This window comes from Hesperophylax consimilis, chromosome 27 (assembly GCF_061612785.1).
Source record: "Hesperophylax consimilis isolate HC1 chromosome 27, BYU_Hcon_1.0, whole genome shotgun sequence".
Lineage (NCBI taxonomy): Eukaryota > Metazoa > Arthropoda > Insecta > Trichoptera > Limnephilidae > Hesperophylax > Hesperophylax consimilis.
Window position 1 is genome coordinate 14843394 of NC_142862.1, and position 25091 is coordinate 14868484.

The following is a 25091-nucleotide window of genomic DNA, read 5'->3' on the forward strand; positions in this document are numbered from 1 at the left end:
CTTCGTATTAATATTATAACAACTAATTAGCATACTGGCATGTTTTTAAACAAGTTTTCATTGTAAAGGTGGTAAATAATTTACTAGTAATCATAACGATTCATTAGAACAGGAGAATTATGTCAGTTACCTGGTCGTATTACACAGTCATTAACAACTTAGTTGACAGCCCTGCCATCGTCGCCATTATTAAATTCCATGTGCCGACTAGGAAGACAAAATGTAACATTCTTCTGCAATACATACACAACCAACTATCAAACACACTCACTAACCAATACGATGCATGATCTGGGCAACAAGTTTGGGGGAACCCTTAATATACAGGGTGTCCATGGGAAAAGTGCACTAATCCGGGAGGTGATTCTACATGATGGTAGAAGTAAAAAATAAATTTTTCGAATTTTTTTCCCATACAAACAATTCAACTTTATTACCTAGTGGAATTGAATTGGAATTTGATTGGAATTTTAAATTGAAAATGTTGGAATTTCGAAAGTTTTCATGTAGAATCACACCCCGATGTTAGCGCACTTTAGCCCCGTACACCTGTATCTACAGTCTCCATTTATAGAAGCGTAATCTATACCAGCACTTTATCCTTTATGTTGAATCCTACAAATTATAATAGCGTTGGTAATCTAGTTTTAGTAATTTTTCTTATATGTTCTCGTTTCTATATCATTTTATGTTACTGTTACATGTTTTACTAATATTTCCTATTCAGTTTATCAGTTCAACGTTATGTCATGCTTTAAAAACTTTGTATATAAGTTTCGATAGCTCACTAGGTATGTTCTGTTCTAGGGTTAAAATCCATCTAAAGCCCGGCTGGGCTTAAAACTAATAAAAAAATAAAAATAAATTAAATTAAAAATAATATTAACAATTAAAATAGTATAGTGTGATATGTAGGCGATTTTGCAACCAAGAGTGCAAAATTATTATGTAATGAGTGTAATGACACAATAAATTAATGCACTGTTAATTACAAAAAATACGGAAAAGGAACTTATCTAAATTATTACAGATTCATTTCCCATTAAAAACAAAATATAGAAATTTTATATGAATTTTTAGCACAAGTATTTTTGCAGCTGGCAATAATTTATGGAAATTGAAAAAATAAAATTATTATAATAAAGTATTTAAAAACTGTAATATTTTGATGAGAATTTGAGAGGTTTAAAGACACCTTGCCCTGATTAACAGCCTGCGTATGTTTACACTCGCAAAACTTCAACATTTGTTCTTATTAGTGCCAGGAGTGCTTGGAGAGCGTTTTGAATGGTAGAAGAACTCGGGGGACGCCCAAGGAATACTTAACGAATATCTCTGCACCGGAATGAGCGGAGCAGAATTAAAGTCAATGTAAAGTAGTTATTTAACAATAACGTTGTGGTATACAGTAGTGAATGTCGGAGACGCCTTAGAAAGACATCAGCAATAGCGAAGCGCTGCGGCGTCCGCTGGTAATTTTATAGGCAAGTACCTATCATTTAAACATCAGATAAAATTTCAAAAAGTCGTTTTAGTCGCTTAAGCACAGGGCAATTAAATCTTACAGTTTTAACCGTTTTTAAATGACAATTTATTCATTCCGTGTATAATTTTATACAATAAAACTTATATTTTCAAAATCAGTGTTTGTTGATCCATACGAATATTTATATTTTTCACACAAGTTCGAACCGACTCAAGTATTAGATTCACTTGATCGTGCCGTTTCTTCCTTGGGCATCCTAAACTTCTATCATTTACGGTCCTGTCAAATTATAATCTCCTCATACTCCTTTTTTTGTCCGTCCGCTCTACATGATCAAACCATTTAAGCATTCATTTCTTAAACTTATTTTTTACGTTTACATCAGCCTTGCATACTTTTGGAATCTTCACATTTGCAACACGGTCATACTTGGTTTTACCACATCTATGCAATATATTACGCCTGAAGGATCTTATTTGTACAGCATTCAGTCTATAGCCACCTTCAGACTCACAACATATCCCAATTGGGGATGCGATAGTCTCACTGGCTCAAGATGATTAGTAGTTGGGACTCAGTTAGTCAATAATTAACAGCTGGTTAAATAACGGAGTGTGACACACAAACATTTCTACAAGAATAACCAAATCAAAAAATTGGAACTGATAGAAAATAATTCTCCAAATATAAAAATAATCTTTTCAAATCCAGACAAGTGATAAAGTACTGACAAAGCATAATAAAGTATAATACTTATTAATTATAATTGATGGGCTAGGAGGCCAAGTTCACAGATTAGGAGTATTTAAAATAAAATCTAAAAAAACATTGCAAAGATTCTGAAAAATGTTAGCTTTTTTGTGATAAGAAAATGAGATAAAAAAGAAGAAATGTGCCCAAGCAGCGAAGCATTGCGTGTTTGATTTCAAAGAGGTGAAAAATAGTAAAAACAATTATGTATATAAAGTCCTTAGTGAACACCGCACAAGAGTTTCAACTGCTTCCGGAGACAGTGGGACAAGAGAAGGAGACGGGGAGGAGGAAGGTTGGGAAGTGCTTAAGCCATTTTAAGTAATATTTCCATTCAGAACCAACATTGCTTGAAACGGCTTTAGCCGTGTTTGGTGACCAAATCTGTATAGCCAGGTACTTCTCAATCTTCCTCTTGCCACTTCATTCATATTTCCTCTCACTTAAGCCTCACTACAAACCCCAATTGGGGATATCATACTCCCACTGGTTTTGGAGAGATGGAAGCAGTTGGAACTTTAGTGTGGTATTAAATTTAGTCACCCAACCCACCCAATGGAAATATTACTGAAAATGGCCTTAGCACTTCCCAACCTTCCGCTTCCCCATCTCCTTCTCTTGTCCCACTGTCTCCGGAAGCAGTTGAAACTCTTGTGCGGTGTTCACTAAGGACTTTATATACATAATTACCCAAGAGTGTCTACCACTCCGGAACAAGGTGATATCTACTTTTAAAAAGTGGCAAAAAAGACTTACCTAACTAAAAATTTGTTGAAATCTTTTTTGATTTGGATCACTGCTTTTTCTAGATAGACGATTGAGTTATTCTTAAAATAATAATACTCTGTAAATTCACCAAAACACTATTAAATAAAATTATTATTGCTATAAAGGAAAAGATGGTCGCGTTAACGTTTAAATTAATAAGAAAATACCGATCGCATCGGAGGACAGGCCTATTTTTGCCTGATGAAACTCGGGATCAAAACGGGAATGATAAGTTTCGAAATTATAATTTCAATGGGCGACCGTGAAAAACAAATTTTGACGTCAACCTTGGCGTATCGAAGTCATAAATAAACACACTGCAATTGATTCAACACGCGTCACTATATATGTTTTAAATAATTATTTGAATCGGATTTTTGAAGTTCACGAACCGGCGCTCTGAAGTTTATGAATTAAAGGTGAACCCGATATAATATTTTCTTAATCTGATGGTTTAAAAATGCTTTGGCGTCCGCCACGTCTTTCCCTCGGCGGCGAACGGGACGCAAATAGGCTTTACTTCGGCATAAGAAGGAAACTCGGCGATAAACAACGAAATGTGAGGTTACAAAAATGTCAAACCATCCATTCAAGATTCATGAAGGTCACCTTGTAAACAGAAAACAGATCCTACAAAATCAAGACCGAGAAGCTCTTTCGTAAAATTTGATATAAAAAAGTGCGTTTCTAGCGGCAAGAAGTAACATTATTACGATATTCTCAACTAATCAAACAAGGAAACACGTTAGTTATAGTTTTAACCGCTAAACGACATTCATATATTAATTAACCTGTAAATAGAGGAGCTTCTTGTATTGTTTTGGTCATCTGTTAGTACATACTACATACATAATATGAATATAAAAGGGGGGATGGTAGACTGACGCCGGCAATTTTGAAATGAAAGTGTTTAAATCACGTAGGAAATATCCTCTTTCTAATTCCTAATGGTATACGGTATACACCATTGATTAGAGAATAGCGGGTATTTTATTTAGTCATTGGTATATAATAAACATTTAGATCTTCGCTGACGTTAGTTATCAAAGAAAATACCGATTAGGATAATCACGGGTACCCGACGTAGGTACATGCAAGTGCGATTAAAGTACTGCGTCATGAATTCAATAGGTAAATAACATATTAATTATAATGTTAATTCTGACGTATACTATAATTTTTAAATAGATTGCGAAAATGAACAAAATAATATACTTCTTCAATAGTTTTAAAATAATACTATTTTGTTTTGTTAAAATGTTTTCGGTATGGGTATTACTTTCATTAGGAGAAGAGTAGTGGTGTTATATATATTTTTTAAACAGAATATATCTAGTGAGCTATCGAAAAGTATACAAAAAAATAAAGCATCATATAAAAGTAAACTGATAAACTGAATACGAAACAATATTATCAAGACGTGTAATAGTAACATAAAATAATATAAACACTAGAACAATACTACATATGAGTAGTCTAATATCAAAACGTACTTATCTCCACGAACCAAATTTTTGGCAAAAGCAAGAAAACTGTTTCATAGCATTTAAGTATAATAAAGTAAAGTTAAATGTTTTGTAAAAATGAAGGTAAAATAAAACATTTTAAATGCGTTTTTGAAATAAAAATCTGATAGATAATTAATTAGTTATTTAATATTTAAAAATGGACTTAGATACATTTTGATATTGAACCATGGATTTAGATACATTTTGAAAGTGAAGTCTTTGGATTTAGTCACATTTTGAAATTCATAAACTGTGTTTGATAATACTTCTCTGCCAGGGGTGTAGTGAAGAAATTACATCATTTGTATATGCATAGATGAAACATAATTCATATTAACAAAAAAATAAAGTCTTTTTAAAGCCAAACATTATTTATTTTAAAATACAGTATTACCTGCGGATAATAAAAATAGACCGATTTGTCTATCATTGAAGAAGAAGATAATAATAATAATCTAAACGAAAATACGAAAGAGAACAAGACACAGGAAAATAGAAAAATATAATATCCTAATTTTTAGATTCTATACATGGTGTCCGGAAACTCGTAGTGCAAGCCGGAAACTGGAGAATGTATACCACACGGGGAACCCAAATAAACATAAAGTTTTTTGATTTGAGCATTTTTATAAAAAAAAAAAAACCAAAAAAATATATTTTTCGGCTATTTCAGGGTTCAAATTTTTTCGTCATTATTTGTTTTACTTTTAAATTTTTAAATAATTTTAATTAGTTGGGTACTTTGATCTTCAGTAATAATTTATAAGAATTTGATCAAAAAAAAAATCAACTTCTGACTCGATTTACTCGAAAACGAAAGCTCAAATCAAAAAAAATTATACTACAAAATCGACTCCAAATGTGATGTAGATTCACCAGTTTCCAGCTTGTACTACGAGTTTCCGGACACCATGTATAATGGAGACCACTACATTAAAAAAAAAACGCAATGCAGAAATCCTTGCAAGCGAATACCTTAAATACGTGGGTAAAAAACTTTTGCAAATAGGTTTAATAAATGATAATATTGTAAAGGTTAGATTAACGTGTATACATTAAACAAAAAAACAAAAACAAATTTTAGATTCTATGAAATGGAAAACACTTTATTTCAAAAATAACAATGCAATGCAGAAATCCTTGCATGCAAAATGATTGATTCATACATTAAATCCTGATACTAATTTAATCCTGATACTTCTACTTGAGATTCACCATTCTCAAAGCGCGACAGTTGAGTGCTTTTGTCTGATGATTGCAGGGTAACGGATATCGAATATCGAACAGAATATATAAAAATAAGAGAAGGATATTATTTAGAAATATGTGTGCAGAAAATATTTGTTTGAACCCAATATATGGTCCTAAGAGAAAAGAAACTCTGCATAAATTTCAAATAAGTAAATAAATCATTGACATTAGATCCTAATTCAAGTGTTGTAGATAGATAATTGCCCTTTTGTAATGATCAAACATCCACTAATGTATTTAAATTATGATAACACTATGGTATAAATGGATCATTATAAACATATTTACTGATTTTCAAGCTTATAATAAAAATACCGCCAAAAAAACTAGTACTTTCAAGTTACACAAATGAAGGAAAATATATATGGCACGGAAAATATTCCTACAGGAAATATTCCTACTTCGGTAGTATAAAAATACTCCACTGAAGTATAAAATATAGAAAAGATAGGTAATTATTATATAAACAATTTTTTTTTGACAAAAACCATAAAATTTTGAATACACCACTGATGTCTTAGTAGCATGATGGAACTCATCTTATAACTTTTTGTTTATTGATTGTCTACTCTTCCGGTCGCCTGAAACGCTTTCTGCCTTTTCCAGTGCGTGCTGGTACAACTGGAGAACAAATTGATTCACTCATTTTTGTTTAATTTTCAAAATTACCGTCAATAACTCAAAAAAATCACGACCAAATCAACTTCAAAACCACTCACAAAAAACGTTTTTCTTGTTATGGTGTCCATTGCACAGAAAGCAGCCCATTGATTGGTTAAAAAACCAATATGGCTGCCAATTCCATGGCCCTTATTGGTTGTTGGATTTGAGTACGTTTTGAAAACAAACGATTTTGGATTTAAGTACGTTTTGAAATTGAAGACGATTTTTAACAAGCTATAACTAAGGATTTAACCATGTTTTGGCACTGAAATAGTATTTCAAACATGGCTATGATCCAGGAGAACGTGTTGGCATTTAAATCTCAAAAAAAGTCAAAATGGTGGTTAAGTACCTTTTGATTTTCAACTACTCATATAAGACAAATCACTAAAACTACATTACCAACGCTCATCTAATTTGTAGGATTCAACAAAGTGCTGGTATATATTACGCTTAGTTCTATAGATGGAGTCAATAAATATATCAATAGTACCCCCAAACTTGTTTCCCAGATCATGCATCCCATTGGTTAGTGAGTGTATCTTATGGTTGGTTGTGCATGTATTGCAGAAGAATACAATATTTAGTATTTTATTCCTAGTCGGCACATGGAATTTAATAGTGGCAACGATGGCAGGACTGTCAATTAAGTTGTTAATGACTCTGTGTAACGCAATCAGGTCTGATATAATTATCCTGTCAGACAGTGTTATCAGATGCAATTGATTAATCAAATCGACATAATGAATGTATTCAATTGTAATTCAACTTGAAATTTACGTTCCTAAGAAATTTGTGCTGAACTCTTTCTATATTCTTAGAGTAATATCTAGTAATATCACAGTACCATAAATAAACAACTCCCCACAGTACCTAGCCAAGATATAGTAAGTTTATATCAATCAATGCACGATTATGGGGGTAAAAGAAGTAGGTTTATAATTTGTAAGCGATTTATCGCTAAACGGAGTAATAATTAAAAATGGAGAAATACTCTCTTTAATTTATTAAGATAATTATTCTTGCAAGAAGCCCATTGGTTTCCTATTGGGATTTATTAACATAATAATTTAGACGTTCAAGCATTCGCATAGTTTAATCGGCATAGATTTTTTTAATGTACTTGTGATTATGTTTGATACAGATTTAAATATTAAACCTATTCTTTCTTAATATGACACGAAATTCATAACCAACATAAATTTAATATCCACAATTTAACGCTAAGGTTGAAATATTAGTTTTGTTCATCAAGCTCGAATCTATTTGATTACGGAATGAGTTTCATCGAAATTATATTCAAATTATAGGGTCTTATTCTGAATAAATAGAGGTAGAAAAGAAGCTAAAAAGAACGTTATTCTAACTATATTATATTATAACTATAGTGGCTATTTCAATAAGAAAACCAAATAAAATCATTCGTTTAGAGCAAAATAATATACATGTATACACTAGTCAGTTAGTATAAATTTTTCACCAACATCTCTATTTACAGTGAAGCCAATAATTAAATATAATCCTCTCTTCTGAGAAAATTTTATTTTATTATAATACCAGTCCCTGGCGTTTCTCTGGCTTTACGAAAAGTTTTTCATAATCTAATATAGACAGTGATCTTCCTTTTGCTTCGAAGGGGCAAAATTTCATCAACCTCGGAATAAAGCTACAGAATTGTATAAAAATAAAATGCACGCCTGGTGTATGCCACACAGCTGCACGCAATCAACAGACAATCATCTTTATCTAAATATAGGTAATAATAATATAATATTTTTTTATAATTTATAACAGTACCTACTTTACACATAAAATATTTTTGTTCTACTTTTTGCTTTTCTCATTGAATGGGCAACACTCAATTTTCTGACAAACGTCAGTTCGATGTTTTGACAAAAAATCATAATTTTATATATTTGTAGACGATGTATGCCGATGTGGACGTGTTTATAAGTAATTACACACTAGTGGACCCTGAAATATACGAATTATGGATCGAAGGACGCTCATGTAAGTCACCGATGTCGGTTTTTATCTCGTGTTTTGAGGTTAACTCGCGAACCAAACAGTGCAATATTTCGGGTCGTAATAGTGATATAACTAGTGTGAGACTCATTTCTTCAACGATAATAGTGTTATATCGCTAGAACGAATCTTAAATTTATGTTTGTCACAATATTCTTATACTTTTATGTTATTTTCTTTACCTTAAATTAGATTGTCTAATTTTTTATTTGAATTGCTGATAAGCATCCCCTTAAAAGATAATAATTCTGAATTAATCAGATATTTTTATTGTACGTATTTTTTCATATATAGTTTGCACTTTCACCGGGGGATTGTACTCCACATTTTTTCCACTAGATTTAATTTTATTTGATGTGCCATGTGATATTAGAACTGGCGAACACCAGAGTGCTTTGGGTCCGGAAAGTTTGGGGGAACATAGGTAGTCAGATCTACTAGCGATCTAACGAAAACAGATCTAATGTAAATGTTACACAATATTCAACTCGCCTGTAAAAATAATATCAATGTGGTGCAGATCACTCCAGATTTGGTATTCAGATTATGAGAGCAGGATGCTACTATCTTCCCTCTACTAAGACAATTCCAGGAGACATATGACCTTTTAGTTCAATTTGGGAGGCGGGTATGGATACCGCCGCCCCGGGAACCAGTCATTGGATAAGCAACACCTCTGCCATAGGTCACCCCAAGTGGTTCAATATGTTTGGTGACTTAGTAGGGGTGCTGGGGTTCATGAGGTGACACTGATCCCCAGATTCCTACCCACCCCTCATACCCTTTTCCTTCCCAGAATTTCCTCTCCTTCTTTTCCTTAAAAAGATCCTCCACACAGCATCACCAAAGATGTCATAGGCATTTAGGGAAATTATTTTCCTCAGGCGTTCCTCTGTGTGGAGCTAATGTAAAAAAAATATGTTTATTATGATGACTATTTTTAGTGTTGTACATAATTCATGTAGGTATGCATAATTAAATTTCAAGCCACTAATACTTGACTTGTGCTCTACAAACATTGTTGTTGTCACATTATCTTCCCTAAATATAAGCGTCCACAGATCTAAAGAATATTTAATTAGGCAAACATCTTTTAAAAGATATCTTTCATTGTATATTAGAATTATTTGAAATTTTTCGGGAGCATTAATGGTGAAATTTTAAATACAAATCCAAAGCTTGTTGTTCTCTCTTCTAACATTGTTAACTTCTTGATCACCAATCCAAAATATTCGCTGTGCACCAGCTAATTCTATTTTCAATTTACGTGTTTTTTGCAAAATTATTCATTGTTTTTGTAAATTGTACTGTCTTACCAGATAATGTGTTTATGTATTTATAAAAATAGTATACAATCTGCTCTAAGTAATTTCTTCAGAATAGCTATTTTTCTTCAGAGAAATGATTTTTTAGTAGTATCCTTAAGGATACGCTGGCGAACAAGAGGTTAATTCATATATCTCACCGTAATACAAAATGAGACAGCGTGGTGAAATATCTCCCAAAAAGACTCTATGGGTGTATGATGTCTGGGAGAAATATCTCAAGGGTTAATAGAAGATCCTCGAATGAAGAAAGTAATTTGAAACAAATTGAGATTTAATCTATTTGTATTTCCAGCGAGTGAAGCGGTTGGAACGTTGGAGAAACGAGGGGTTGTGAAGCTGACTGGAGCCCCCCTGGACCTGGTGGCCAGCGATGTCCTGGATCATTACAGGTTAATGCAATAATTAATCCATCTTCTACATCAGTGGTGCGTGCCTTTATTAACATATTGATGGACACTTGCCGGAAAACGCTGTGACACGTGTGTTTTGTCACATGACACATGTGTTTTGTAAAGTCAATGAAAATATTCATACTATGCAAACAAAAAATGTAGCACCGCTTGTGATAAGGATAACCGTTCAAAGAATATGTACATGAACGGGCCGCTAAAGTATATCCACTGGACCTAGTTCAGTGAAACCTTGCGCAAGTAACGTATCTTCACAATACTTATGCATATAAGCATCTGTCAAGCATTTGAACAAAAGAAAAGAAATACTCTTTTCAAATAAATAATTATCAATTCATTAAATAATTTTGGTACCTACTTTATCGCTTGTCTGATTTGATCTTTCCAATTCTGAATTAAAAGTTCATTGAACTTGAATAATGTTACGAATTATGCAGAAATATTTCACATTATTTACTGACAACACATAACCGAAATTAGCATGTTTAATGTTACATCAAAGTTTGTCGACAGATTGGCACTGTAAGAATATTAGCACAGTCTAGGTGCGCCCATAGATCGGCGCTCTTAGGCTAAGAGGATTAAATTAATAATAATTGGAGTTATGTATTTTTTAGCCCATGTACATAATTTTAATCTCTCTGTATTATTTTCACATTTACAATACATACATATTTTAAGCATCACAAAAGTACCCAATTATTTAACATCATCGTATTTCACTAATTACAGGACATTTTCTCTACTGGAGCGTCTGTTGATGGTGCCGACAAAGTTGTCTGAACAATTTTCTTTCCAATTGGACCCACAGACCAAGCAGCTGCTCATTGAAAAGTAAGTAATCTTCAGTTTCATTTTCAACTCTGGGATTTGTCTTCCTACACAAATGTTATCCACTGGCTACTGTCCCTCTCCATTCGTCTCCAGCTCTCAGTCCTTCCATCCTACTCCAATCCTCTTTCACGCAGTCCAATCACCTCTTTCTGGGTCTGTCTCTGGGTAAGGTTAAAATAGTTTTTATAGTAACGAGTTTGTCTGCAGATACTATTCTCTGGAAGATGGCGTTGCTCGTGAGATCCTCGGCAAAAAGCTGTCATGGCGCCAGCGCCGGGAGGTGGAGGAGACGGCCGAGCGCTCAGGCGTGCCGGCGCGTGCCGCCCGCAGGCAGACGCACAACCTCAAGCGTGTCTACAAAGCTGTTGAGGACCTGCCCGGCACCCTGGAGAACAACATACGCCAGCACTTCTTGCTGTCTAAGCAGCTAGCCAAGTGAGTATTTACATTAATGAATGATCGTGTTCTGGAAGATGGAGTCGCTCGCGAGATCCTCGGAAAAAAGCTGTCGCCCCATTGCTGAAAGGTTGAGGAGACAGCCAATGTAGAGAATGAACTAAAAGCCAAGGGGATTTGTTTAACCGAATCCAACTTCTAATATTAGCAATAAATAAACCGCCGAATGTTTATTATCTAATAAATTTAGTCAGTATTAAATAACAGTGATCAGTGAGTTATCAGTTATGCTCGTCTTTAAATTCAAATCACTCTGTTGGAATGCTCTCTTCTGCTCTCTCTCCTTGCCGACAAAGAAAAGAGCCGTGCCTCTGGCAGTGGTTCACTGAACCAAGGGTGTATAGCGAACAAACATCAGTGGCGACAATGTTAAAAAATATTGCCAACACGGCCGTACATATTAAAATCAAAATATATTTTTATCTTTTTTAGAAAATATGCAGCCGTGGTTTTCATAGGCTGCATGAGATTTGAGACTTCCAAAAAGAAACTCCAATATCTCACTTTTGGAGACTTCTTCCACTGCGCTTTGGTAATGTACTTTTATAAACCTCCCTTACTGCTTCTATTAAAACCATTTTTGAGACCTGAATTATTTCTCGCAGAGATAAAACACCTTGAATGCTTAACACCCAGAGAATTTTTGATATTTATTAACCCGTCCGTACCGGAGAGGGGTAATACACTTCCCCCCAAACGAGGGTTTTGTGTGATATCTTTGTCTCTTTGATATCTATTTCCAAATCACAAACTCTATAATTTATGTAAGGTATCCTGGAAAAAGAATTAAGTTATCGATCTGTATTTAAAAAAAATTATCCCCTTACTATTTTTTAAGACTAATATCTATTAAATTTTAACGAAATTAATCTCTCCACACACCCCCAATTAATGTTACTTAAAAAAAAAAAATCGCCACAAACAAACTGTGAATGCCGTCGTAAAAGGTAGATTATACTAGAAAAGGCTACAATAATAATAATAATAATACGTATTTGAGTTACGCTTCATTTTAAAATATCTCTTTTGGCATTTTGCATTACTTAATGATTGAATTCTGGGAGAAGATGGGCGAAGTCCGGTTAAAACGGTAGGTATGTAGTAACTTCTATCTGAGTGTAAAGGGCAAAATTAATATTAAGAGACACAGTCGCTTTGCGATACATGGGGTCCTCAGTGACCCCCTTTGGTTGATACGTGATTTTTGCCCTCAGATACGTAAAGGTTAATGAAAAAAAAGAGTTATAGTAATTAGCCCAATCATGAATTAACATTAGGTCTCAAAAGGGAATAATAAGAATATAATAATATTTATGTTCTAACTTTGTCAATGTGGACAGTTAAATTGAATATAATACATTCCTGTGCAGGTGATTAAGGCCAACTGGACTTATTGCTACACGGGACCGGAGTTCTACGACACGGAGATGGATCGGGAGTTCCTGCTGGACCTGCGAGACCTCAGGGTGCTGCAGGAGAAAGAAAAAGAACACAAACAGTTAGTACCCTGAACTAACAAACAATGACCGGTCGGTGGCTGAGTTGACATCGAGTTTGGGTCCCACCCAGGCGTAGTGTGTTCAATTCAAGCAACATTTTCCGCTTACTGTAGTGGTACATAGTGGGAGATTTTCAAATATTTTTATTCGTAATCCGGGAATGTTTGTCTTTCTTTTTAAAAGAAAAAAAAAAAAATTTGGTAGTAATTGTACTAAATCAATCCGTATTTCAATTGAAGCAAACAAACACACACCAATGTGTTGCAATGTGTAATCGGCATTGACATTTTTTTGTTTATTTCAGCTTGGTCTGCATGAAGTTAAAACCCAAACTATTGGAAAAGACCTATCAAGAGCTGGAGCTCAACTTCAGGTAACTTAATTCTCGGTAAAATTTTACTTACGACTACTAATATGCTTTAAAAAAAAATTAATAATATGCTTTAAAAAAAATTATTAATATGCTTTAAAAAAAAAAGAAACCTTTGATTAAAATCTGCTAACTGACGCACCATTTTGGAAGAACACCAATGTAAAATTTGCGTTTGTTTGTAGTTACTGCTGGTACTGCCAACAAAAAGAAAACACATAACCTGAGGCTAGAATTTGAAATGTCTCATCTGAATATAATATATCAATGTACATATATAATGTGCTTTACTATCTGGATTTGGATTCTGTATGTTAATTTCTTATTTTAGAACTATTTAACTAACCAGAAAGAAATATACACACTTGCAAAAAAATCAAAAGTCATTGCAGATGGAATAAAATCGTAACTAAGGCACTCCAGTAAAAAATATATTCATGTATATCAACAAACGCTGATTCGGAATATTTATGTTTTATAAATATTCAAAATAAAATTTGTATATACAGTGAAACCTCTATCTATCGGTTTTAAAGGGACCTATTAAAATAAACGATGAATGCGGGAAAACAATGAATGCGGGATTGAGAGGACAAGACACAAGGAGATACGATCCAGTAAAGATACCTTCCTCCCAATCTGCATAACCGTTGGTAGATTAAAATTATAAGAAGAAAATATGTTTTAGATGTAAATAAATGTATTTATTTAAAAAAATACAAAGCTAAACAGAACCAAAATTTGTTTAAAGTTTATTGCATTGTAAATACATAATCTTTCATTGACATTTGTTTTTTTGCTGTTTTATTTCCGCAAGTCAATAGTATATTTTCAGCTTTGCAAATGATATTTTTTTCGGCATCAGTTATTGAGTGTGCGTAGTAAAAAGTTTTCAATCTTTCAAAAAGTGTGCATGCTTCTGAAAATGAAGGTACAGGCAGCGGCTCCTCTTCATCAATATCGACCTCTTCTGTTGTCTCCGTCAATCTTGCGTCACACAAGCTTTCGATAGTTTCTATCCCACACGTTGGAATATTGTCGTCGAAAGTAACAAAATTGTTAAAATTTGTTTGAGTATCTAATCTAAGCCAATCATCTTCAGAAACCTCAACGTGTTCTAGTTGTTCATCTAATGATTCTGACACTCTATTGTAACCGCATTTGTTGAAACAGTTTACAACTGTTGTCTGTTTGACCTGACGCCAAGCAGTCAATGTGAAATGCAACGCTTGTAGAATGTCAATCTTTAAAGTTGCCTTATTTACTGAAGTGCCCGAATCCATCAAACACACAGCCTTCTGCACAAGTTGTTTCCGATAAAATCCTTTGAAACATTTGATAATTCCCATATCTAATGGTTGCAAAACGCTCGTACAGTTTGCAGGATAAAAAATAACTTTTACATTCTTCAAAAATGTCGTCTCAGTTGGGTGCGCTGCACAGTTGTCTATGAACAATAAAATGTTTCGTTGCTTTACGCGCATTTCCGCATCGAGGTCCCTTAAAAACAAATTAAAAATGTTTGTGGTCATCCATGCCTTTTTGTTCGCGTAATATTTTACTGGTAAAGTTTTTGTGTTTTTAAAACACCTAGGCTTTAACGATTTGCCAATAACGAGTGGTTCGCGCATGTCACTTCCATCACTGTTAACGCAAAATAACACAGAGATCCTCTCTTTCGACCCCTTACCACCGTGGCAGGACTCGCCCTTTATCGTGAGTGTGCCGTCGGGCAGACAATTATAAAAGAGTCCTGTTTCATCAGCATTGTAAATATTCCGAGGCTCGTAATTTTCCAACAGTTTTGGAAGCTCATTTATCCATAGCGAAGTTCTTTCCAGATCTACGGATGCGGACTCTCCTGCGAGCTTCTTGTACACAAGACCGTGGCGATCTTTAAAACGACTTATCCACCCGTTCGATGCTGCAAAATCGTTAATGCCGAGTCTCTCCGCAATTTGTTTTGCCTTTTCTCGAACAATGCTCCCATCAATCGGAATGTTAACGGCACGAGATTGTTGGTACCAAGAGAAAAGAATTTTCTCCAGTTCGCTAAACTTTGATTCTTTACTGGTTTTTCTAGTTTTCGAAGATTTTCCGCACTTTTGAATTTGCTCCCGAATTTCGTTTTTTTTCAAGAAAATAGAATTTAACGTGGATGCCGCGATTCCTAAACGCTTGGCTATATCGACGCGTTTTTCAGCGGGGTTTTTTTCCACCTCTTCGATAATTTTCAATCTTTCTTGAAGAGTACGTACTTTTTTTATCGAACGGCTCATTTCGAAGATCGTTTAAAAGCTCAAAAGGATAACTGCACACACTCCACTAAGTTCGGGTGTCTAGCCACAACTGACGACAACTAGCGACTGATGGCGGCTGTACTGGACACCTACGCCAGTGACATTGACTGTAAATGCCGGTTTTCCTCTCGGGGGTACCTTAGGTAAGGATTTTCAAAGAAACACAACTTGCGAATGTCGTCGGACAACTGACTGATTGTGGCAGTTGTTTGCATATTTATTGAGTTCGAATTGAACACGTGTTAATGTACATCAAATATTCTTATCTCTAAACAGGATGCATGAGAGCATTAAGGAACCAATAAAAAAATAACTAAATTTTAATTACTACGGTTAAATCCCATTTGAAACATGATACGTGTCCGGTGATAAGCTTCAAAAAGGATTCGGCGTCGTTAAATGCGTGATAACAGTAAATATTCATTTCCTTAATTATTTTAATGATTATGTCCATCCGCCTGCTGTCCGGTACAGCGGCGACAAACTGTTATTCTTTCTCTTTCTCTATGAAAAGTTTCGCGCATCGTAACGAGTGCCGTCTGGCGCCGTTTCAACACAGACAAAATATGTCAAATACGCGACGTAATTCCTACGATGAATGCGGGAAAATGGTGGACATAAAAACGATGGATGCGATCTATTTTTGTATGAAATGAATTCGGACTAGAAGAAATAAATGATACATACGGGAAAACGATTATTCGAGGAACGATAGATAGAGGTTTCACTGTATATAGAATATGGTTTTATATGAACATAGAATTTATAAATCGTCATTTAAAAATGAATAAAACACCATCGCATTAAAATGCCCTATTTGGTCAGATACTTATTTGCTATACCGAATCTGTTGATTCTGATGTTACGTGTCACAAATCGCATTTCATTTTGGTTTTGTATTTTGAATTTGTGTGTATTTAAATCGATTTCATCATTGTTAAAAGTGTTGACGGAATTGAAACATCATTTAAGCACCTAAAATAATTTGTATTTTAGAAAATGATAATCTGCTTACATAATAAAATAATTTTACCTACAAATAAAATTTATATTTTGTGTTCCTTATCGATGACTGGAATCCATTATGAGAGAGCTTGCTCTTTCCCCCTTTTCATTTACGTTTTTATTCCCTATATTTGCCCCTTTTCTCCACTTGCCACACTTTCTCTCCCTACTGGCAACACTTTAGAAAATGATTATCTGCTTACATAATATGTATATGATATTATCATTGTTGATTATAATAATTCTAACATAATAGGGTACCACAAAAGAAAAATTGTAAAAGTAAAATATAGGTTAAATGTGTAGCAAACATTTATTACATCACCCTAATTAAACAATTTTACTTGCATCAAAATGATCCCTGCTACGAAATGCAGTTGACCTAAGATAAAGGAGCATTTTTCTTAACCCTTTCAGCCCCAGTGTTAATTCAAATTAACATGAACTTTGTGAATTTTTTTACCGTAACAGTAGCGATTTAGAAACGCCATGTTTTTGTTTTCTTATAGCTTGTAGTCTTTTCTGTGGCGTCTATTTTTTCCGCTCTGTTGAAATCCTTATTCCCGCCACAACAACGATAAACATTTTGACATCTGCTGATTGTGAGTTTCATCGAATATCTGCCTTCGTTGATTACTTAATTTCAGGTGAGATATCAATATTTTCTACTCGAATTACAAATATTTTAATGCATTAAGATGTGTTCTATAATAATAACATCAGTTCAATTCACTATTCACAGTCATTTGCCAGAGTATTGTAAATGAATTTCAATGTTAATTCAAATTAACACTGGTAGTGACGGAAATTTATGGACGGAATAATTTCTAAAAAAAAAAAAATTAATTCCAAGAATTTTCAAATAATTTTCTGAGGTATTATCAAGCATTACATATTTTTTATATGTGAAAACAATAATGCGGGTTTAATGAAAGGATTAATGGTTAGTTTGATGGCGTTATACTATTTTCTTCATAGTAATGTAGGTTTTGGAAGTGTTTAGAAAGTTTTATCAGGAGTGGTCACGGATGTATTTTTGCACTTTGGTAGAATACAATCAGTAGTGAAGAGGTGCTGACATTTTATCTACTGTTATTCAATATTAAAAGCGGTTAAACTTAAAAATAACAAAATACAGTGCCTGCTGAAATAAAACGTAGGCTTTTTATGATCTAGTGATATCGCATAGACAGACCATTAATTTGGTGTATTTTCAGGATAATAATAAAATACAGGACCCAATAATTAAAACTTTGATAATTATTATAACTATTAAAACTAAATATAATTATATATAATTTTCTATATTAAAGCCTACCACACAAATACAGGATATTTTTCCCCTGTACCGCGAACATGAAATTATAACATTATACATGGCTCTAATAATGAAATAGACATTTTTAATGACCAATTTAAACACTTAAAAAAAAACGTATTACCTTTAATCATATTAACACACTATGAGCGGGAATGGTATTTTTACCCGCGCGGCCGACTGGTGCTTATCGGCGGGACGGGTAAAAATACCCTTTACACCGGCTCCACTTCAAAGGCGAGGAAGGAAAATTATTATTATTGTTTGCCGTGACTATTTAATCTAAACGCTTGAAGACATTAAAACTACACACACATAACAAAAAAAAATAAGCCGTTGTTTCTTTTATGTACACACATACTCTTGCAATAGTTAGGCAATTTTATTGTGTTAAATTTCAAAGATTGTTTGTTAGTTGTACTGGGAATATGAGTACCTATTATATTTTTATGACGTGTTATAAATTCATTGGACCTTTACTTTTATGAGATAATCCCGAGGATGTTATTACAATAATCATTTCCTGAATGAGAGATAACACAAAAATTGTTTAGCAATTAAATGTATTCCCGGCACTCGTTACTTGTGAAGATAGAGTGGCGCTAATATACACGTGCTTTAGTTATGATATACAGAGTTACAAAACAGACGGGTTTTTTAGTGGAATTTATTTAATTGATATTTTCTTTTACCCTTCAAAAATGTCTTCAGATACTAACGAAAGGGATGAGGATATATTATTGCACTAATCGCGAAAAACACCCGCTATAGGCTAGAGTCTATTGTTTGAAGCTCCCGACTACAATGTGTTAAGCTGATATTGTGACGAAGCCCTTTATTTAGAGAAGCAACATTGTACCTACCTAATCAGTGTCTCACCAGTACAGGTGTGACAATAACAAATCGTTTATGAACATATTTGTATTTACCTTTTACCCATTCTTATTTGTTATTTACTTCTGCATATGCTTATTCATTTTGTTACTATTTTTGTTATTATTATGTATTTAAACATCTATGTATGTGCATTTTTGGGCACCATGCCTGTTTTATGTACATAAATAAAAATAGATAAATAAATAAACGAATGTACTGGTATTTAAGTTAGCAGGTAATTTATTGATAAAAAAGAACTGGATTTTCTTATTATATAATAAAGTTGTTTTCTTCTTCAGGTCTTACACCCGAGGGCTGGTTGGGTTGGCGTGTAATCTCCACAGGTCTCGCGAGCTTCGTTCCTACTTTTTGGATATCCTAGAGAAGTAAGACTTCTTCATTCTAACCAATTTTCTCCTCTCGGTTTTATTTTTTTCCATAGAAGGGTGTTTGTACAGTTACCAGTTAGCTCGCGTCACTTAACGGGTCGGTAAAAGGATTATATCCTCTCTCTGCCTAATGAAACTTGTGATCCCGATAGGATCGCGCTGCCTCAAATCAAACACAGAGTAACACACAAGATTGTACTTACAGCAGGTTTGATTATCTTTATGTAAGCGGGCCCGCATTTCGATGTATTTAGATGGATAGATCACAAGTCACTAATCACTGCACAAGCAAGGCGATAATCACTTGCAACTATTAGGTTTTCCACAGCGGATTAATATCAGTAGTTACTGATATGGAACTTTTCAATATGTAATATTGATCAGCGGTCTCTACTCATCGAATAATCACGTCGTGATCAGGCTGACGTCGTTGGCTGACGTAAACTTCACGCCGGTGGCGTTGTTCGTACAATCATGTGCGGATTCAAGTATAGGTTTGAATCCTAGCTCTGTCATTGAATGGGAAGCAGAACGAAGCTAAATGACCAATGGCGTGACAAAACAGTGTTTAAATAAGACGAGTAACGCTTATAATTTTCCATAGAAGGGTACTTAAATAAGACATGTAACTCTTTCAGGTGTATAGAGCCCCTCAGAGCTGGTGGTTGGTCCAAGATAGAGGTGCAGCAATTCCTATCTGCCTACGAGGTGTGCGCTTTATCGATGGATGTTCTAAGGTGAGAGAATTCATAACATAAATCAATACAAAAAATAATGATGATTAAAACATCTTTGAAATTGACAATTCATAACCATTAACCTAATGTAAAAATATTGTTGTCCATAGAAACGTTTGTAAAAGTATTGTTTTGTATTTTCCTGAAGATGGAAGGGTATTTCCTGAGATCTGGCCGATAATTATTTTAAAATATAGTGTTTTATAATAAATCTATGTATATCATAAAAAAATCATTTTTGTGTTATTTTCCAGAGAGCAAGATTTGAAGTGTGCGTTTGAACGCTTCATGAAGGTCACATCAAGTTGTCTTCTCCGCATGTACTACGTTACTTGATGCCGTAGGAAGGCGCCGCTGCGTCTCAAGGTCGTACTTAGGACGTACACCGCTATGATACTCCGCCTACTGACCCATGGCTTGACCCATTTCGTTCTGCATAGTCACTAATATAACAATGCGGCCTTTTTCTGAATGACAAAATCTGACTACTCAATGGGTGCTTTTAAAACTTAACGGCAACGGCAACGGTAATTCATTTAATTAATATGAGTGAGGGAGATGTATGATAATGATTGCATTATTCCTTTGGGGGAAGGAGACATACATACGTGTTTTGTCTCACTATTATTTAGTGTGTAAGAAAGAGCTGCAAGATTATTGCGTTTTATCCGTTTTTTTGTGCTGTTGCCATGCCGTAGCCCTAGGAATTATAAAAGCGCCCAATCTATCTATTTTTTTATTTTGTTAAAAAGTTATAAACGCTATAAGGTGTTTCACAGAAATTCAGATTTGTAGTACAGACCTTTTGCCTAAGTATAACGTGTGTATTAACCATAGATAATAATGAACGGGATGGGCCGTGTACCATTATTAGGATGAAACCGTAAACGCAAAAGTGTCACCAACATCTTTCACTCATACTACCGCAAATTGGATCTACGCACAGCAGAACCCTGCTTTTTTTTCTACCCACAATTCAAACTCTTAACTTTCATCAACTCTGTCGTTTTGATAGTCTGTGCAGTTTGATGGTAGCTCGTCGACAGTCGCCACGCTTCCATGCCATATCTCCCCTGCCTCTATTTTCAAGTTCCAAGAGTAGAATTATTTATAAGTAAATCTTATTGCCATTCAGAAAAGGGCTGCTATGAACGGTATCATTCTGGCATCCAGAATGATTATTTTAAATTAATTATTAACTTATGTATAGAAGAACACCATCATCCAAATCCGTGGTTCCCAATTAGCGATACGCGAACCTCCAGTGGTACGTGAGGTTGCTTGAAGGGGTACTCGCACACACTGTATGTTCATTTTGGCTGCAAGGGGTAAACGAGTTTGGGCTCAGGAAAAACTAATTGGGAGCCACTGATCTAAATGACTTATTTATTAATGACCCTTAATGACTGCTGTGAAGCAATTTGTTTAAGATATATGTATCTATAAGATGCCACATGTTAATTTTTTGCATGGTAAATAACAGCCATTTTCCACGTTGTTGTTTAGTTATAAATTTATTAAAAACTAGCTGTACCCCGCTACGCGTTGCTGTGGCTCAGTTTGTCTGTGCAGATAGAGAAACAATAGCGTGTGGTGCTTTTTTTAAAAACATGTTTTTACATGACATTTATATAATATAGGTATATAAACACACGGAAATTCGAATGCAACTTTTTGTCAAAATTTCAACTTTTGGATATTAATTTTTTTATATAGATGTGTATTTAATAATATATTTTTTTTTTGTGACTGAGGATTCAATCTTCCTCCCCAGGGACTGACTAAAATGAGTGAACCCCGCTACCAAATCCTAATTGGATGGTATCGAGATTTATTTCATTGTTAACTGTTGCAAATTTTTATAATGTCATCCAATTCCAAAAAAATGCATGTGTGTGTGTGAGTACCACCAAAAGTTGATTGATTGCATTGTCATCGACAACGATTCTATCTGCCGAGTTTCAGATCGGATGTCGGGAAATGGGTTAATTTCCTCTTCCAAGTTTCCATTTCATTAATTCAAGAAAAAAAATCGAAATTTATTAGATGTATTTAAAAATTATGCATTTTGATCAAGTTTTAATGTAAAATCTGCCACCGAAAGCTATATTGTATAGTTTTTTAAAATTACATATGCATTTAGTATGTTTATCTGATGATCCACTAATCCTTATCAAATAGTGTAAAAAAACTTGCTTTTTCTTTCCCCTGAAAAGTTATTTATGTTGTCAACTTACGAGATATCATCTTTTTGCCCTCGAAATGCTATAGATAATCGAAACAAGGGAGATGGGTCATGAACCATTTATACAACGCGAACATTGTTCACTCTTACTACTGCAAATCGCATCTAGCGGTATCCCGTCATTGTTTCTACCGAACATTGACTCTGCTGCTCTCATAGTCTGTGCAGTTTTGTCGTAATTCGGCGACCGTCGGGGTGCTTCCACGTCATTTCTCCCTTTGCTTATATTATCTACGGTTATTTCAGATGACTGGTGTTCTTCTATACAATTAAAGATATCGGGAGAACTTTGAGGTTAAAACCAAAAATAAGTTGATGAAGCTGATTAATGACGCTAATCGCACAATTAAAATATTTTTTTAACCTTTTTTGAGTTTTAGCCTGAAAATACGTGAAACGTAATAGTTAGTGACAATTAAAATAAGACGACCTTTCCTCTAAAATATATGTACCTAATCAAATAAAATCAGTACCTAGGCACATATTTAAGTATAAATCTTTTTGATTATTGTTAATTTTTTAATGATTTTTTTTTTTAGTTTTTATGTAGCATAAAAAATCTTAATTTGGGTAAACGAAAAAGCACCAAAGATATCGTATAATAATTGAAAATACTTAGGACGGGTTGTTTCGGAGAATCTGAACAATTCATCAAATTTCAACGTTCATTTTCAAGTTCTGTGAAAGATTTTTTCAAGTTCTGTTTTTATTTCAGTTTTGTCAAGCAACTAGCCTACAATGATATAAAAACAGAACTTGAATAAGTCTTTCACAGAACCCGAAAATGAATGTTGAAATTTGATGAATTGTTCAAATTCTCCGAAACAACCCGTCCTTAGTGTTTTTATATAAATTAATTAAAAAAGTATGTACTTAATGAGGCGTGTTAAAACAAATACGGCAATCTCTGCCATTGGACTAAAATGGCAATGGATAGAGAATCAAAAATACCCTTGACAGCTGCAAAGGTTTTGGAGCAAAAATGATCATATATTACAATAAAAAGATATAAATTTGTTTTAGACCACTTTCATTTTAATTACACTCTACTGGTTTCGGAAGCACCCTTCCTTCGTCAGGAGAATATTAAAACAGTTTTCATATTCTCCTGATGAAGGAAGAGTGCTTCCGAAATCGGTAGAGTGTAATTAAAATTAAAGTGGTCTAAAACAAATTATGTATATCTTTTTACTGTAAATTACGTCGAAGCAAAAAGTAAATGCTTATTACAAATATGTAAAATGATCATATTCCATTTTTGAATTGTATTTAGTTCTCCAACAACAATGGCAATCTCCTTCAGGTTACAGAACCAAAACGGCAGTATTTGTTTGGGCCAATCAGAGATGCAGAAATATAATATTCAACATGGCTGCCTCATACAAGTTGTGAACCTAAAAAAATGGCGCTTTCAGTTCCCAACAATACCGGCAAAATCTGCATTTGTTCGCAAAATAACCGGCAGTATCCAATCTCTACACAACAAAAGCGGCAATCTCCATAACTCAATAATTTACGAATTAATCAAAATAAAATATAAATGGATTGGAACATATTTAAACACATATTGACGAAAATTATATTTTATAATTATTGTGGGAAAAGTAATAAAAAAAACATTTATTGCGTATTTACTCAAAGCGAAAAGAATTGAAGAGCGCCATCATTGTTTTAACACGCCTCTTATTATTTACTTAAGAAAATCTTATTTTACTTAAACCTAGAATTTTTTAATCTTTAAGTGATTTTTTTTTTACAAAACAGTGCTTTAAAAATTATCATTTCATTGTACTAAGTTTTTATAAAAGATATTATTAATATATTGAAATTTTTATGATTTCTCGTGTTTGGACATGTGTAAATAATTTTGTAAATATTTATTTTGCTAATAAAGAGCGATTTGGCAAATCTTTTAACGGCATATCATTTTACAAAATCTTAATCTTATTGATTGACATTTATTTATTGTTTCTCATAGACAACAAAGCCTAATTTTTTTTTGCATAATAATTAACCTCACTAGGACTGATAATTGGCTGTATCGAGATAAACACTTTGTGTAAAGCAATTTAAAATAATCACCACATACGTAAATACAAAATATTATGAGGAGAAAGAAGAAAAGGAAAAATATAAAATATTTCTATATAAATATATAGAAAAATTATTATATTCTGATGTAATGTATAACGTAAAATTAATATTACTAACACAGTTCAGGCGGGAATCTTTTGCGCCGGCGGATTGCTGGCGACGGGCGAAAATAAAGGTCCCGTGCAAATTATTTTAATTTGTTTTAAATATTTTAATAATAATTTCTACATCCTAACTCAGCATACCCAAGCTATAAAATGACTAACTGAAAAATGACTTATTTCGTTAATCTTCAAACGCATTGCTTATCAAGTGTCAGGTATTCAATAATAAAAGGTCCCTTTGTTGAAATACCGATGTACACGAAAGACTCAAATATAAATATAAAAAGAAGAATTGTATTGCGATTTGATACTTATGCACATATAGTTGGGACCTTTAGAAAGAGATTGGCATATAATATTCATACAAAAACATTGGATAATTTATTCTTTTCTGCCATTGAAATGAAGCCAGCGCAATAGGTAAAAATACCCTTCCGGTCCTTAAGCAACAATTGACCGAACGGGTAGAAATACCTTTCCCGTCCGAAGTGTGTTAATAACTGGGTGGACTTCTTCACAGGTGCTCTCCACTAGCTGCGGACCCTTGACATTTGCCTCCAGTTCTACATTCCTTTGATTTTTGTTTCCGTCCAGTCCTGCTCCAACCCGTTTCCCCACAGTCAGACAGTGGCGTGCATAAAGTTTTTAATCAAGGTAGACAGTACGAAGATCAGC

At 33.8% G+C, this 25091-nt stretch overlaps 2 protein-coding genes across 9 annotated transcripts in view; one reads left to right on the forward strand and one right to left on the reverse strand.

The window, feature by feature from the left end:
- Glys (glycogen [starch] synthase) overlaps positions 1-3602 on the reverse strand; it is a 75418-nt gene extending 71816 nt beyond the window's left edge. For 4 of the 8 annotated variants that reach the window (XM_089647792.1, XM_089647790.1, XM_089647791.1 and 1 more), the window contains exon 1: positions 2993-3503. The gene's annotated coding sequence lies outside the window, so the exon portion shown is untranslated. The other 4 variants (XM_089647788.1, XM_089647786.1, XM_089647787.1 and 1 more) reach the window with 4 other exon arrangements.
- A 4674-nt stretch (positions 3603-8276) lies between these two features.
- On the forward strand, positions 8277-24066 carry Fibp (acidic fibroblast growth factor intracellular-binding protein). The gene is made up of 10 exons (XM_089648360.1): positions 8277-8436; positions 10072-10168; positions 10922-11023; positions 11231-11458; positions 11912-12011; positions 12850-12977; positions 13283-13351; positions 19147-19233; positions 19875-19973; positions 20228-24066. Exons 1-10 carry the CDS (start codon positions 8352-8354, stop codon positions 20307-20309), a joined length of 1077 nt encoding a protein of 358 aa, XP_089504486.1. The 5' UTR covers positions 8277-8351; the 3' UTR covers positions 20310-24066.
- The last annotated feature ends 1025 nt before the right edge of the window (positions 24067-25091 follow it).

Bases quoted from the DNA above. Each gene is read 5' to 3' on its own strand.
- Fibp (XM_089648360.1), top strand. From the start codon at position 8,352: ATGTATGCCGATGTGGACGTGTTTATAAGTAATTACACACTAGTGGAC. The intron at 10,169-10,921 runs GTTAATGCAATA...CACTAATTACAG, and splicing joins GATGTCCTGGATCATTACAG to GACATTTTCTCTACTGGAGC. The intron at 11,024-11,230 runs GTAAGTAATCTT...GTTTGTCTGCAG, and splicing joins AAGCAGCTGCTCATTGAAAA to ATACTATTCTCTGGAAGATG.